Source organism: Camelina sativa, chromosome 11 (assembly GCF_030686135.1).
Source record: "Camelina sativa cultivar CO46 ecotype springtype chromosome 11, ASM3068613v1".
NCBI lineage: Eukaryota > Viridiplantae > Streptophyta > Magnoliopsida > Brassicales > Brassicaceae > Camelina > Camelina sativa.
Window position 1 is genome coordinate 31,749,071 of NC_141890.1, and position 16,550 is coordinate 31,765,620.

Consider the following 16,550-nt stretch of genomic DNA (forward strand, 5'->3'; position numbering starts at 1 on the left):
CTACTGGGCTATACACACAAGCAATAAGATCTTCCACGCCACAATCAACAAACAATAAAACAAACCAAGCAATGCATAAAGCAACATGACGTAACCGGTTGCTGCTGAAGGGTGTCAACCGACACCAGAAGGTGTTGACCAACACTAGTCATCTGGTGTTGACCGACACCACTACTGGTTTCGACCGACACCACTACTGGTTTCGACCGACACCACTACTGGTGTCGACCGACACCCGACATTCCCAAATCCATAACAGTATCGACCGGCACCTCCACATGGTGTCAACCGACACTCATCAAGTCCCCAAGTCGTCCTCGCGTTGGTGTCGACCGACACCATCTTGGTGTCGACCGACACTGATGCCGAGCATCGATTCCCTTCGAACAGAACCTTCGAATCTCACCTCCAAGCTTCTCTTATCTGTCCCACACGATCCCAGGAACAGATCTAAGCCTCAGGAGCTACGAAAACCACAAGGAACTCACAAGAAAACAACAACACATCACACAAATTACAGAAACAGAGATTTTAGCTTAGATAAGTCATGGTCATGCACTCACTTTTGCCAATCAACGAGATCTATACCCAAATGACAAAGCTAGCACCACATCAACCTTCCCACCACATTCCTAGCCTTGGATCCACACTCTCCATGAAGAAAATCACCCCATTGATACAAAGAACTCACCAAAACCTCAAGCACTCTCACAAAGACTTTGTTCCCTTCTCTTTTCTGAGATGTGAAAAACGGCTAAAGGACTTGGGAAGTCGAGTTTTCCCTAATAAAATTGAGTCTTAGGGTTCTCCTAAACCAACCACGCAAACCAGAGGATTATAAGCAAACCGATTAACCCATCCGGACATGGTGTCGACCGACATAACAAGTAGTGTCGATCAACACCCCTACCAAAAATCCAATTTTTGGTTTGCGGGTTTTATAATTCTCCCCCACTAGAATAGATTCGTCCTCGAATCTAGCACCAAGACCAACAACCAAGGATCTTCCGTGCAGCCAACACCATGTCATAATAACCCGCATCTCCGACATTATCTGCTCTCAACTCATGCATCTCCCCCGCTCTCAGGCCTCAGCCTTCGAGACTTGCCGGCTTGCTATCGGGCCTCAGCCCTCAAGCTACGGGCCTCAACTCATCCATCTCCCCTGCGTCTTTCGAGCTATCTCCCTACAGCGTGCCTTCGGATCGTCACCCAAAGTCGATATACCAATTATACCCTTAGGCCACAAAGTCCTTCAAGATAACGGTACATAGGAACCTAACCATCCCCTCATGAGTTGTTCGAGATCTCATATCCATAGAGCAATAATTCTGAGCTCGACCGAGTACCACGCTGACCAGAACTACCTCTATGGCTCTCACAGGAACATCGCAATGTCCTACGGCCAACACTCGCCACTAAGGCTACCAAAACATCACAAAGACCCTAACGTCACAAAGACTCTAAAAACGTCACAAAGATCCCAAAAACGTCACAAGGACCACATAACGTCCCGCATGACCACCACCAAGGCCACAAAATGTCTAAATGGACCTCCACAAATACCAAAAATGTCACCGGGTCCGCCACCATGGTATTTTGCTTCACTAAGACCACCACCAAGGTATCTAGCGACACCATGACCACGGTCCGGGTACAAAACACTACCACTGACAAGCGTCACCAAGATCTCTATCACCAATACCACTATCATGATACCACACTTTCCATAAAACTTTCCACTTTTAGAAACTTTCTAATTATGGAAACCTCCTTTTTAAGGAAACTTTCTATTTATGGAAACTTTCCAAAAATAGAAACCCCGAGCTATTTTCTTTTCCCCATGACACAAATAAAGAAATACTCATCTTATTAATCACAAAATGTCATAATCGTTACAACCTCAACGAAAATACATAATGAAAAATAAGATACATCAGCACCGAGCCAATGGCCCGCATCTTGAGGACCACCTCATCTTGGTACTTCAATCGCAAAACCAACCACCCCTAAGCGACAAAGTATCAACAAAGATGGGCTGGAATACTCCGTCCACTCCAGCCACGGTCTTCTAACCATAACGACATTGGGACCAAGGTTAGACAAGCTCGGGCCTCGACCTGCTTCTCGAACCATTTCTGGAACCTTGCCTTCATCCTCACCTCGGATTCCCAAGTCTCCTCTAACACACCATCACAGTCCCACGAGACTCTCATCAAAGGAATCTTCTTCCGCCGAAGTTCCTTGATTCACCTCTTCAGAACCCTCACTGGTCTCATCTCAAGAGTCATGTTGAGCTGAAGATCTACAAGAATCTTAGGCAACACCTCGTCATCCTTGTGAAGACACTTCCTTAACATCGACACATGGAAGACCTTATGGAATGCATGCATAACTTCAGGCAACTCAAACCTATATGCAACCGGTCCCACCCTCTCCATAATACTGAAAGGACCCATATATCTCACTCAACTTAGTCTATGAGATAGACATGTTCAGACCCTGCAACACGGCCATCTTGAGGTACACTTTATCATCGACCTAAAACTCAATGTCCTTTCTCCTTGGATCATCATAACTCCTCTGTCGATCCTGAGCCTCCCTCATGTTCAGCTTGAGCACCCGGATCTTTTTCGTGGTCTTCTGAACAAAACTTGCATCTAGTGTGCTCCTCTTCCAAACCAGAGTCCAGCATAAAGGTGTGCGACATGGCCTCCCATACAACGCCTCATAAGGAACCATCCCCATATTCGTCTGGTAGCTGTTATGGTAAGTAAGCTCTACCACGCTCGAGTGATCTGCTTAATGACCACCCCAATCCAGCACACACATCTTTAGTAAATCCTCCAACATCTGAATAGTCCTCTCCGACTGCCTATATGTCTAAGGATGGTAAGCTGTACTTATATGCACCTTAGTTCCCATCTCAGCCTGAAATGTCCTCCAAAACACCGAAGTGAACTTAGAATCTCATCTGACTATCCCCTTCACATACTTTTTAGCCAGGACCGCTGCTCCATCAGTCTTCTTAATGACCAGAAAATGTGCTGACTTAGTCACCCAGTCCATGAAACGACCCGACCCGTTTTTTTTTTGTTTTTTTAAAAAATAAATAACAATAATAACAATAACAATAATAATAATAATAATAATAATAATAATAATAATAATAATAATAATAATAATAATATTAATAATAATAATAATAATAATAATAATAAATAAACTACAACTAGTGGTCCCATATCCACTAGTGACCTAACCACAATCACAACCAACGGCGGAAATAACCAATACCAATATCCAATAAATATCCAATAATAAATACCAATATTATAACATAAACAATATCCAATAATCAACCCATAGGAAACATAGAACCAGCAACCTAGCAATGTTTCTAATTACCAAACTTTAGCAACCTAACAATGCTAGACAACAACCAATCGAGTCCCTAGAACATCCTCCTCTTCATTGCCTTGATTTCACGATCACACTTTGCCTTTACCTGCACCCTAAACACAAATTGCAATGCATGAGTATTTTATAAACACTCAGTAAGGCAATCCTCCCGTCTACTGGGCTATACACACAAGCAATAGAGACATCTCTAACCATCAACCAACAATAAACTATCAACAATAACAAGCCAGGACCCTGCATCGACCGACACCAAGCATGCATCAACCGACACCAGTTGGGGTTACGTTGACCGACGCATGATATGCATCGACAGATACTCCCATTGCATCGACCGACGCATGCTTGAGATAGCATGCATCGACCGATGCACATGCTGAGCATCCCGAAGCTTCTCGCCGGATCTTTGTTCCTACAACCACAAAACTCGATCCCAAGCCACAAGAAAACTTCCTAACGTCCTAAATACATTCAAACGAGCCAAAAAAACATAAACAAGCAGATCAGACAAATCTCCAGCTCATATAAGCCATGGTCATGCACTTACCTTTGCCAAGACGAATGTGAACCTCAAACAAGCAAGAAAACACTTCCAGGAAGCTCCTACAACGATTCCAGCTACAGATCTCTACAGGAACAACCTCAAACTTCCAAAATCTCACCAAGAACACTTAGAACTCTTTTCCTCTCTTCTTTTCTCTGGCTAAAGTCGTCGAATGAGACAAAACACTCGAGTTAATGATTTTCCCTAACCCAAAACGCAGCGTTTACCCTAAACTTTGGTTCGCGGATGTTACAATTCTCCCCCACCAACATAGATTCGTCCTCGAATCTCGAACAACCATCAGCCAAGGACTCCCATGCAACCGTCTCCACGGTCCGCACTCCTCCGACCGATCTACAAAAAGTCACCTCTAGGCGATAGAATCACGTTTCAGGCATTATTTGCTCTTGACTTTTGGACTTTCCTTTACCCACATGCCTAAACCTTGAGTTTTTATTGGCTCCTCATCAAGCCTAAGCCTACATGCCATAATATTGGCTCCTCATCGGGCCTAAGCCCGCATGCCATAATATATAAGGAAGTCCAATACTCGTCTCTCGGGTTGCCACCCTACAGCGTGCCCCCGGATCGTCATCCGAAGTCGATATATCAACCATACTCCCAAGCCATAAAGTCTCAGAATATGGCGGTACTAGGAGAACCAAAGTCCCCCAAGAGTTGCGAGCAAACAATTCTGAACACGTCTGAGTCCTATCCCTATCCAGGTTTCCTTCCCGTGGCTCGCGTAAAACATCACAATGTCCTACCAACCACATATCCCTTCACTGGAATACCTCATGACCACACAAGGATCATATACATGCCACAAGGGTCGCCACCAAAGCCAAACAAAATGTCCTAAAAAGGACCGCCACCAAGGCCAAACAAACGTCCTAAACAGGACCGCCACCAAGGCCAAACCAATGTCCTAAACAGGATCGCCACCAAGGCCAAACAAATGTCCTAAACAGGACCGCCACCAAGGCCAAACAAATGTCCTAAACAGGACCGCCACCAAGGCCAAACAAATGTCCTAAACAGGACCGTCACAAAGACCACTTGTTCCGAAGGACCGTCACAAAGACCACTCGTCCCAAAGGACCATCACAAAGACCACTTGTCCCGAAGGATCGTCACGAAGACCATACATCCCGAAGGACCGCCTAAACAGGCACATTGGCTAAACAACCCGCCACAAAGGCCACACAATTGGCTAAAGAGCCCGCCAAAAAGGCCACACAATTAGCTAAACAGCCCGCCACAAAGGCCACACAATTGGCTAAACAGCCCGCCACAAAGGCCACACAATGTCTGAAAAAACCGCCACACAGGGGCAGAATGACTCAAAAGTCCGCCACGAAGGCCACAGTAGCCCCTCGAAGGCTCACAACCACTAAAAATGGACAATTCTAACTCCCATAAGACTTCCATTTCTAGAACTTTCCACTTTTGGAAACTTCCTCTTTTAGAAACTTATATTTCAGGAAACTTTCCTTCAATACCATCACAGTCCCAAAGGACTCTCATCAAAGAAACCTTCTTCCTCCGAAGTTCCTTGATCCTCCTGTCGAGAACCCTCACTGGTCTCGCCTCCAAACTCATGTTAGGCTGAAGATCCTCAGGTATCTTAGCCAACAACTGATCATCCTCACAGAGACACTTCCGCAACATCGACACATTGAAAACCTTGTGGAACGCACACATAACCTCAGGCATCTTCAGCCTATATGCTACTAGTCCCACCTGCTCAATCACTCTAAACAGACCCATATACCTCGGACTCAACTTAGTCTCTGTCAATGACCTGTTCGGACCCCGCAACATAGCCATCTTGAGGTACACTCTGTCTCCTACCTGAAACTCAAGATCTAACCTCCTCTTGTCGGCATAACTCCTCTGCCTATCCTGAGCTTCGTTCATGTTCAGCTTGAGAACCCAAATCTTCTCTGAGGTCTCCTGAACAAAACTAGCACCATACATGCTCCTCTCCCCCACCTGAATCCAGCACAACGGTGTACGACATGGCCTCCCATACAATGCCTCATAAGGCGCCATCCCAATACTCGCCTGATAGCTGTTGTTATAAACAAACTCTACCAGGTTCAGGTGATCTGCCCAAAGGCCATCCCAATCCAACACACACATCCTTAGCAAATCCTCCAGCGTCCGGATTGTCCTCTCCGACTGTCCATCTGGCTGGGGATGATAAGCTGTACTCATATGCACCTTAGTGCCCATCTCTGCCTGAAACACTCTCCAGAACACCAAAGTGAACTTAGAATCCCTATCAGACACAATGCTCGCTGGCACCCCATGCAACCTGACTATCTCCTTCACATACTTCTTAGCCAAGACCGCTGCTCCATCAGTCTTCTTAATGGTAAGAAAATGTGCCAACTTAGTCAACCTGTCCACAATGACCCAAATAGCATCAAACGTCCTGGACACTGGCAAACCCACCACGAAGAACATAGTAATTATATCCCACTTCCACTCTGGAATGGGAAGACTCTTTAGTAACCCTCCTAGAACCTGATGCTCAGCCTTCACTTGCTGACACACATCACACCTCGCGATCCAACTAGCTACATCCTTCTTCATCCCGACCCAGTGATAGTACCTCTTGAGATCATAGTACATCTTAGTTGCTCCTGGATGAATAGAGAACTTGCTCGCATGAGCCTCCCTCAAGATCTCCTGTCTCAGCTCCTCATCCTTGGGCACACAAATCCGCCCATGCACCAAAATAGTTCCATTAGCCGAAACCTCATACTCAGAACCAACATCCTTTGAGGCATCCACCAGCCCCAAATCCCTTTCATGTGTCAACCACACTTTACTCAACAGATCTGCTCTGTCAGCCGCCTTCAAACCCAACGGATCCTGCGAAACAGCACACAAACTCAAAGCTCTGATCTCTCCTATTAGAGACTCCATAACCTGCTCCTTAGCCAAAGCTACCCTCTTCCGACTCAGAGCATCTGAAACCAAGTTAGCCTTACCAGGGTGATAAGCTATCTCTAAATCATAATTTGCCACAAGCTCTATCCACCACCTCTGTCTCAAATTCAGCTTGGGCTGAGTGATTATATACTTCATGCTCTTATGATCTATAAACACCTGTACCTTTGCACCATAAAGATAAGATCTCCAAATCTTCAGGGCAAAAACTACAGCAGCCAGCTCCAAATCATGAGTAGAATAGTTGCCCTCCTGCTTCCACAACTATCGCAAAGCATACGCAATCACCTTCCCATGCTGCATCAACACACACCCCAAACCAACTCTGGATGCATCAGTATAAACCACATAGGGTTCTACCTGCTCAGGCAAAGCCAACACTGGCGTAGTAGCCAACATCTCTTTCAGGCTTGCAAAGCCTTCCTCACACTCCTGTGACCAAACAAAAGGAACATCCTTCCCTGTCAACTTAGTCATAAGACGTGCTCTGCTCGCAAACCCCTGCACAAACCTCTTGTAGTAACCTGCCAAACCAAGGAAACTCCTGATCTCTGTGGTATTCTGCGACTAGGCCAATCTCTGATCGCCTGAATCTTCTCCGGATCTACAGAAACCCCCACTGCATAAAAAATATGACCCAAAAAAACCCATCTCCCGCTGCCAAAAACTACACTTGCTCAGCTTAGCAAACAACTTCTGCTCACGCAGCTTCTTCAGAACTGCTCTCAAATGCACTGCATGCTCCTCAGGACTCTTAGAGTAAACCAAGATATCGTCGATGAAAATGATGACATACACGTCCAGAAACTCCTGAAACACGCTATTCATCAATCTCATAAACGCTGCTGGTGCGTTAGTAAACCCAAACGGCATCACCACAAACTCATAATGCCCATACCTCGTCATGAATGCAGTCTGCTTCACACCTGCCTCATCTATCGGGATATGATGATAACCCGACGCAAGATCTATCTTGGAGAACCAAGTAGCACCTCTCAACTGATCCAACAACTCAACAATCCTGGGAAGAGGGTACTTGTTCTTCACAATGACCCGGTTCAAACCTCTGTAGTCTATGCACAAACAGAAACTTCCATCCTTCTTCTTAACGAATAACACCGACGCTGCCCACGGTGATACACTAGGATGAATGAATCCCCTGCTCAATAAATCCTCTGGTTACTTCCTCAGCTCTACTAGACTAATAATCAAGTATGCCGACATCAACTCACCACCACCCGAATATCAACTCCTCTTGCCTGTTTAAGAGCCTCTAGTAACTTGTCTCTTCAGGAAACTTTCACAAGATAGCTTATTCCGAAAATAGCTTTTCCGCTTGGCAATTTTCCCCAGCAAATCATCACTACGAGTGTAATAAAAAAAACAAGTACCATATGTTCGCATATTTTGATTCAACGCATCAAATGCTTTGCAGGCCGCTAACTCAAACCACTTGACTTATTTCCTCCAACAAGCTTACCAAAACCTTGAATCTAGTAACCCAGTCCATCTCCCATGAACTACATCCAACATCGTCGCAACAATTAGTTTATCCTGCCATGAAGTTTTCTCTTGAACTTATGTATCTGGCAAACATGCCTTTCCTGGCTCATACCTGCTGCCACTCCTCTTCCCAGGACTCCAGCACCACCGGCCGCCCAATCCTGGGGCAACAGCCACACATTCATGACCGCTCCGGTCATAAAACCCTGACCCACTAGTCAACACATCCAAAACCCGAGATTAAACCACCATCACTCTCTCTAGGTCTACATTCAGTCTATGCTTATACTCACGTCCTAGGCATTGCTTGCTCCCATCTCTTCCACCCTTAGGTCGCAACCTTTGAGCCATACTGATGTCACTCTCAGACTACTGTCTTCGAGTTATACCGTCTCACTCTTGGACTATAATCCTCAAGATCTCAGTTTCAGAGGAACTAATCATGCCCTCAGGAGAACATCCCCTCTGTCACTCTTGGAGCCCACAACCTCTCGAGCTATCAGTATTCAGGGAAATCACCACCCCCCTCAGGAGCAACAATCCTTAACGACTATAAATATCTCCCGACCAAAAGTACCTACCGTGGTCCGAGTATAAAATTGCAATGTTATACCTACCCATTCAAGTTCCAATATCCAACTGGATTACCCACCAAACATAGAAAAATATGAACCAGCTGCATATGTCCATCAATCCGCCTCTCTAGGCCCGATACCTCTCGCGAAGAATCTCGCACCGGTCATCTACCACTACTCCATCCTCCTAACATAAGATGGAAAGTCCTCAACATCCTTAGCCCTCGGCTGCATCCCGCCACATGCGGTACAACTGGAGCCTACACTGGTACCCCTCTCGGTAACCGCTCCAACAGTACGCCAACAGATCCGCCAAGCGATCATCTCGACCCTGGGCTCCACCTGCTGCAACCCCACACCTGGGTTCCCAGGACCCCAGGCACGCTCACTGGCTAACACCCTCTGGTCCCTCCTGATACGTTTGCGACCCTCTGACGTATCTCCCTGATGTTCATATATTTCACCTTGTTTTACCTTAGTTTATATACACATTTTGCATGATTTTCTAGCATGTTTGGCCATTATTGATTAGCTTTAGGACTGTTTATGCATTAGAGTAGAATTGCATTGCATTTGCATAGGTTTCAGCATGAACAAGTGATTCTGGATCCTAAGGAGCATGGAAGGATGCTGAGGAGGATTTGAGCTATCAAATGAGGAAGACAAAGGAGCTAGAGCAGAAGAATCAAGGTCCGAAAGTCTACTCGACCATCACACTCGACCAGACACTCGACCGTGTGCGGAGAGAGACTCGACCATTTGGAGGAACCAAAGGAAGAGGCCACTCGACCATGCAATCGACCGAGCACCTGGTCAAGCTGACCGAGCCACCTTCCTATTTTGTTTTTTAGGCGTTTTAGGGCTTTCCCTCTCTCCTATATAAGTCCCTATGGCCGCAAAAGAGAGCACTTTAGAGAGAAAAATCTTATCAACCTAGTTTTTACCCTTTTGGGAATATTAGCCTTTTGTTTTTGCATCATCAACCATTTTTAAGCTTTTTTTCTCTAAGATTTTCATACTTTGTTGGTTTTGTAACTTTCTGGGTATTGAGAATCTGAGTTTACTTCTTTGTTTAATATTGTAGATCTTTGTCTTATCTTTCTAATCATGCAAGTTTCATTACTTTCTGGGTTTATGATTTTGTTCATCATGTTTAGTGATTCTGAGTAGTGTGTTTAGATCTTAGGGATGGATAAGGCTGGATAAGGGTTATAGTTGCTTAGGCTGATCAAGATTGACTGTTTAAATATCTCTTCTAGATTAGATATGCTCTATGGTGTTCTTATATCTGAGAGGGTAAGAATAGATCTTAAGCTTCTTAGCATCATACCAATGTCTAAGTTGTTAGATAAAACTAATGCTAGAGATTATCATGCTTAACCTGAGAGATTGGATGTTTAAGGTAATTTTTGACATTAATGATCTGATTCTTAATGCCTGTTTTTATATGTCTTAGCTAGTGAGAACTAGTTCTAGGAGTATCTAAGTTTGATTGTTATTGTCATGAGAATGGATTAACAAGTAATGGAAGATCATTGTCTAGAGATATCTCACTGTTGATTGAGATTTGTTGGTCAGTTTAGGTGATTATAACTCAAGTCCAGCCCATGAACCCATCCCTATGACCTTCTTTGTTTATTGATTTCTCTGTTTGAATACTGTTAATCGCTTACTGTTTGATTTGCCTTCATCTTGCTCTGTTTGATTGTCAAGTTTTGGTTCTGTTCTTCGTAGCTTCCCACTCGACCTGGTACTCGATCGAGTGCTTGCTCGAGTTCACTTTCCAGTTCTTGTTTTATGTTCTGCATTTATTTGTTTCATTTCCTGTTTCATTACTTGTCTTGCATTAGTGTATCACTTGTTCTTGTTTAGTATCATTACTGCTTTGTTTTCACTATTTACTTTGCATTTAGTATCTTGTCTTAGTAGCTTTACATTCTGCATTTTATCATTATCACTAGGTTGTTAGTTAAAAACATTCATCATATTTGGTTTGACTTAGATAAGTGTTCACATCCTGATTGCTTGCATCATACTCATTATGGATTGACATCTCTTATACTGCAACTGCATAAGAGTACTTGAAACCTCTTGCATTCCACCTGATCATATATCTTTGGTCTTAGCTTGAGTCTATTGTCTGATTGCATCATTCATTCATCCATGAGTTAAGAACCCACAGAAAAAGTCATGTTTCACTCCCCGTGGAACTCTGGACCACACACTCACTGGCCTCGGGACCTGTCTGACTATGACCACGAAAATGTCCCCGTCCACGACCAACAACTCAAACACCTTTAGCCACTGCACTTCCAAGAACAGAGACTAACAAGCAATCTTAACATAATACAAAAACACAAAAACCAAAACTCACCATGGAATTACACTGTAGGCTCGAAGAGGATGTTTTAGGACTCCATGCCATACACAATTGACTAAGTCACATAATCAATCAAGACATGCAATTCCAAACATCTACAGCACAAAGCCTAGTGAACCCAAACCTATAACCGTAAGGGCTCTAATATTAAACTGAAACGACCCGACCCGTTTTTTTTTTAAATAAATAAATAATAAATAATAAGTAATAATTATAATAATAATAAATAAATAAACTATAACTAGTGGTCCCATATCCACTAGCCACCAAACCACAATCACAACCAACAGCGGAAATAACCAATACCAATATCCAATAAATATCCAATAATAAATACCAATATTATCACATAAACAATATCCAATAATCAACCAATAGGAAACATAGAACCAGCAACCTAGCAATGTTTCTAATGACCCAACTCTAGAAACCTAACAATGCAAGACAACAACCAATCGAGTCCCTAGAACATCCTCCTCTTCATTGCCTTGATTCCACGATCACACTTTGCCTTTACCTGCACCACAAACACAAATTGCAATGCATGAGTATTTTATAAACACTCACTAAGGCAATCATACCATCTACTGGGCTATACACACAAGCAATAGAGACATATCTAACCATCAACCAACAATCAACAATCAACAATAACAAACCAGGACCCTACATCGACTGACACCAAGCATGCATCGACCGACACTAGTTGGGGTTGCGTCAACCAGGACCCTACATCGACCGACGCATGATCGACATAGCATGAAAACCCTAAGGTTTTACACGTCGTCCTCGCACTTGCATCGACCGACGCACATAGTGCATCGACCGATGCACATGCCAAGCATCGTTTTCCCCCGAAGCTTCTCACCGGATCTTTGTTCCTACAACCACAAAACTCAATCGCAATCGACAACAAAGCTTCTTAACGTCCCAAATACATTCTAACGAGCCAAAAAAAACAGAAACAAGCATATCAGAGAAATCTCCAGCTTAGATAAGCCATGGTCATGCACTTACCTTTGCCAAGACGAATCTGAACGTCAAACAAGCAAGAAAACACTTCTAGGAAGCTCCTACAACGATTCCAGCTACAGATCTCTACAGGAACAGTCTCAAACTTCCAAAATCTCACCAAAAACACTTAGAACTCTTTTCATCTCTTCTTTTCTCTCAGAAACGGCTAAGGTTGTCGAATGAGACAAAACACTCGAGTTAAGGGTTTTCCCTAACCCAAAATGCAGCGTTTAACTTAAACTCGTCCGCACTAAATCGGCTATGCATCGACTGATGCACATAGTGCATCGGCCGATGCAATCCCTAAACCGGGCTTTCAGTTCGCGGATGTTACAGTCCACAATGATACAAATAGCATCAAAGGTCCACAACACCGACAATCCTACCAAAAAATCCATCGTGATCATGTCCCATTTCCACTCTGGAATGAGAAGACTCTTCAGCAAATCGCCTGGAACCTGATGCTCAGCCTTCACTAGCTGGCAAATATCGCACTTCGCGACCCAACTAGCTACATCCTTCTTCGTTCTGATCCAGTGATAGTACCGCTTGAGGTCACGGTACATCTTGGTCGCTACAGAATGAACAGAGAACTTACTTGAATGAGCCTCCCTAAGAATCTCCTGCCTAAGGCCCTCATCCTTGGGCACACAAACGCGACCGTACACCAAGATAGTCCCATTAGCAGAGACCTGATACTCAGAACCCACAACCTTAGAGGCATTCATCAGCCCCACATCACTCTCCTAGGCCAACCGCAATCTACTCAGAAGATCCTCTCTGTTAGCTGCTTCCAGTCCCAATGGCTCTTGAGCAATAACACATCACCTCAAAGTACAGATTATACTCACCATAGACTCCATATCCTGCTCCTAAGAACCGCTCGCTTTCTGCTCAAAGCATCTGCCACAAGGTTAGCCTTACTAGGGTGGTAGGCTATCTCCAGATCATAATCCGACACTAGCTCCATCCACAACCTCTGCCCTAAATTCAGCTCAGGCCGAATGAAGATATACTTCAAACTTTTATGATCTGTGTACACATTTACCTTTCCGCCATAAAGATAAGATATCCAAATCTTCAAAGCAAAAACCACAGCTGCCCTCTCCAGATCATGAGTAGGAAAAACGTCCTCATTATTCCTGAGCTGCCCCAAAGCATAGGCAAACACCTTCCCATGCTGCATCAACACACACCCCTAACAATCTCTAGATGCAACTGTATAAACCATATATGGCTTATCCTGCTCCGGCAAGGCCAATACTGGTCTACTCGTCAACATCTCCTCCAAGCTTGCGAAAACGTCCTCGCACTCCTGTGACCAAATAAAAGGGGCATCCTTCCCTGTCAACTTAGTCATCAGTTGTGCCCTGCTCGCAAAAACCTACACAAACCTCCTGTAGTAACCTGCCAACCTGAGAAAACTTCTGATCTCCAAGATATTCTATTGTCTAGACTAGTCCCTGATGGCCTCAATCTTCTCCGGATCTACAGAACTCCTCCTGCGGACACAAAGTGACCCAGGAAACCCATCTCTTGCTGCTATATTTACTTTTGCTCCCACAGCTTCACCAACACTACTCTTAGATGCATTGCATGCTCTTCAGGACTCTTAGAATACACTAGGATGTCGTCAATAAAAATGATGACAATTTCATCCAGAAACTCCTGGAACATGGTATTCATCACCCTCATAAACACAGCTGGTGGGTTGGTCAAACCAAAAGGCATCACCACGAACTCATAGTGCCCATACCTCATCCTAAAAACTATCTTCCCGACATCCAGCTCATCTACCGGTATCTGATGATAACCCAACGCCAGAACAATCTTGGAGAACCAAGTCGCACCTCTCAGCTGATCCAACAACTCACCGATCCTGGGAAGAGGGTACTTGTTCTCCACAGTGACCCGGTTCAAACCCCGATAATCAATACACAAGCGGAAACTCTCGTCCTTCTACTTAACAAATAACACCAGCGCTCCCCACGCAGATACACTAGGACGAATGAATCCCTTATTCAATAAGTTCTCTAACTGGTTATTCAGCTCTACTGGACTGATAATCGAGTATCTTCGCATCAACTCACTCGCCACATGAATATCAACCCTCGTGCCCGTCCATGAACCTCTAGTAACTTGCCTCTAAGAGAAACTTCCACAAGACAGCTTATTCCAACCTAGCTTTCCCGCTTGGCAATTCCCCACAGCAAATTGTCAATTCTACGTAATAAAACAAACAAGTACCATACGTTCACATATTCTGATTCACCACATCAAACAATATGCACAACGCCAACTCAAACCACTTGACATACTTTCCCCCAGCAAGTTTACCAAATCCTTTAACCTATCAACCCTGTCCATCTCCAATGAACTTCAACTACCATCGTCGCAACCATTAGGTTATCCTACCATAAAGGCTTTTCTTGAGCTTATGCATCTCACAACCATGCCTTTGTCAGCTGATACCTGCTGCAGCTCCCCTTCCTGAGACTCCAACACCATCGGCCGCACAATCCTAGAGCAACAACAACACATTCATGACCACGCCGGTCATAAAACCCTGTCCCACCGGCCGACACATCTAAAATCCAAGATTAAACCACCATTAACTCTCGAGGTCTACATTTCGTCGTTATGTTTATACTCATGTCCTAGGCATTGCTTGATCCCAACTCCTCCACTTTTAGGTCGCAACCTTCGAGCCATATCGATCTCACTCTTAGACCACCGTCTCCGAGTTATACCGTCTCACTCTTGGACCACAATCCACAAGATCTAGGTATCAGGGGAACTAATTATCCCCTCAGTGGAACATCATCCCCTCTGCCACTCTCAAAGCCCACAACCCCTCGAGCTATCGGTATTTAGGGAAATCACCATCCCCTCAGGAGCAACAATCCTTAATGATTATAAACATCACCCGACTAAAAGTAACTCATGTGGTACGAGTACCTGCCCACTCATAATTCCACACTAGAATGTCCACGCATTAACCAGCTATCATCCTCTCCAGGCTTAGCACTTCTCAGGAAGAAACCGGCCACCAATTAACAGCTACACACCAGCCACAGGTGGCACAACTGGAGCCTTTGCTAGAACCGCTACCACTAACCGCTCGAACAACTGTGTCGACAGGTTTGTCAGATGATCATCACAACTTGGGCACCGCTCGCTGCAACCCCCATAACTGGGACAAAACCGGCACCGACGCCGAGCCCACCAGCCCCGTTGGCCCTCTACCAGCCAAGCCGCCAAGTGTAACATCCGCGAACCAGAAATTCAATTTCTGGTAGGGGTGTCGATCGACACTCCTAGTGGTGTCGGTCGACACCATTCGCGGTTGTCAAATCGCTTCGATTTCAATTCTCCGGTTCGCGTGGCTGGTTTAAGGAAGCCTTATCCTCGATTTTATAAGGGAAAACTCGACGAATTCCACTTCTTTTAGCCGTTTCTGCACATCTAAGAGAGAAAGAAGAGGGAATAAATTCTCTGTGAGAGTTCTTGAGGTTTTGGTGGATTCTCTGTCTCTGCAAGGTGAGTTTTCTTCTGGAGGGTGTGGATCCAAGTCTAGGAACGTGGTGGAAAGCTTGTGGTGGTGTGGTTTCCTCGTGTGTTTGTGAGATCTCGTTGTTTGGCTAAGGTGAGTGCATGACCATAGCTGATCTAATCCTGAAAATTTTTTGTTTTGCTTGTTTTGTGGCTGTTTGTGTTGTTTTCTTGTATGTTTGTGGTTGGGATGTGATTCCCATGTGTTTCCAGGGATTTTGAATGAGTTTCAGACGATTTAGAGGTTTTGGGAAGCGGTTCTTCGACTTTCGGCTTTGTGCAGATCGTGTTGCAGAGTCGTTGTCGATCAACACCAAGTAGGTGTCGGTCCACACCATGTTGGAGCCAGTGTCGATCGACACCACTCTGGTGTCAGTCGACACCAACTTGTTTGTTGCGTGTTTTCCCGGTTTGTTGTGTTTGTTTGTTATTTGTTAAACATTGGAATCTCAGTCGCTTGTGTGTATAGTCCAGTAAATGGGATGATTCCCTCACTAAGTATTTGTGATAATACTTATGCATCTTAATTGATGTTTGTGGTGTGCAGGTATGTGACGTGGAATCATGGCGATGAGCAGGAGAATGATCTAGGGTCTCGTTT

At 44.6% G+C, this 16,550-nt stretch overlaps 1 protein-coding gene across 1 annotated transcript; it reads right to left on the reverse strand.

Moving 5' to 3' along the window:
• Positions 1-1,974: 1,974 nt before the first annotated feature.
• Positions 1,975-2,748, reverse strand: LOC109127371 (uncharacterized). Its single transcript, XM_019231994.1, has 3 exons — positions 2,549-2,748; positions 2,254-2,445; positions 1,975-2,182 (listed from the first exon to the last, which is right to left on the reverse strand). Exons 1-3 carry the CDS (start codon positions 2,746-2,748, stop codon positions 1,975-1,977), a joined length of 600 nt encoding a protein of 199 aa, XP_019087539.1.
• Between the last annotated feature and the right edge of the window lie 13,802 nt (positions 2,749-16,550).

Bases quoted from the DNA above. Each gene is read 5' to 3' on its own strand.
- LOC109127371 (XM_019231994.1), bottom strand. From the start codon at position 2,748: ATGGGGATGGTTCCTTATGAGGCGTTGTATGGGAGGCCATGTCGCACA. The intron at 2,446-2,548 runs GTTTTAGGTCGA...GGGTCCTTTCAG, and splicing joins CCAAGGAGAAAGGACATTGA to TATTATGGAGAGGGTGGGAC. The intron at 2,183-2,253 runs GTGAATCAAGGA...ATGGTGTGTTAG, and splicing joins CCAGTGAGGGTTCTGAAGAG to AGGAGACTTGGGAATCCGAG.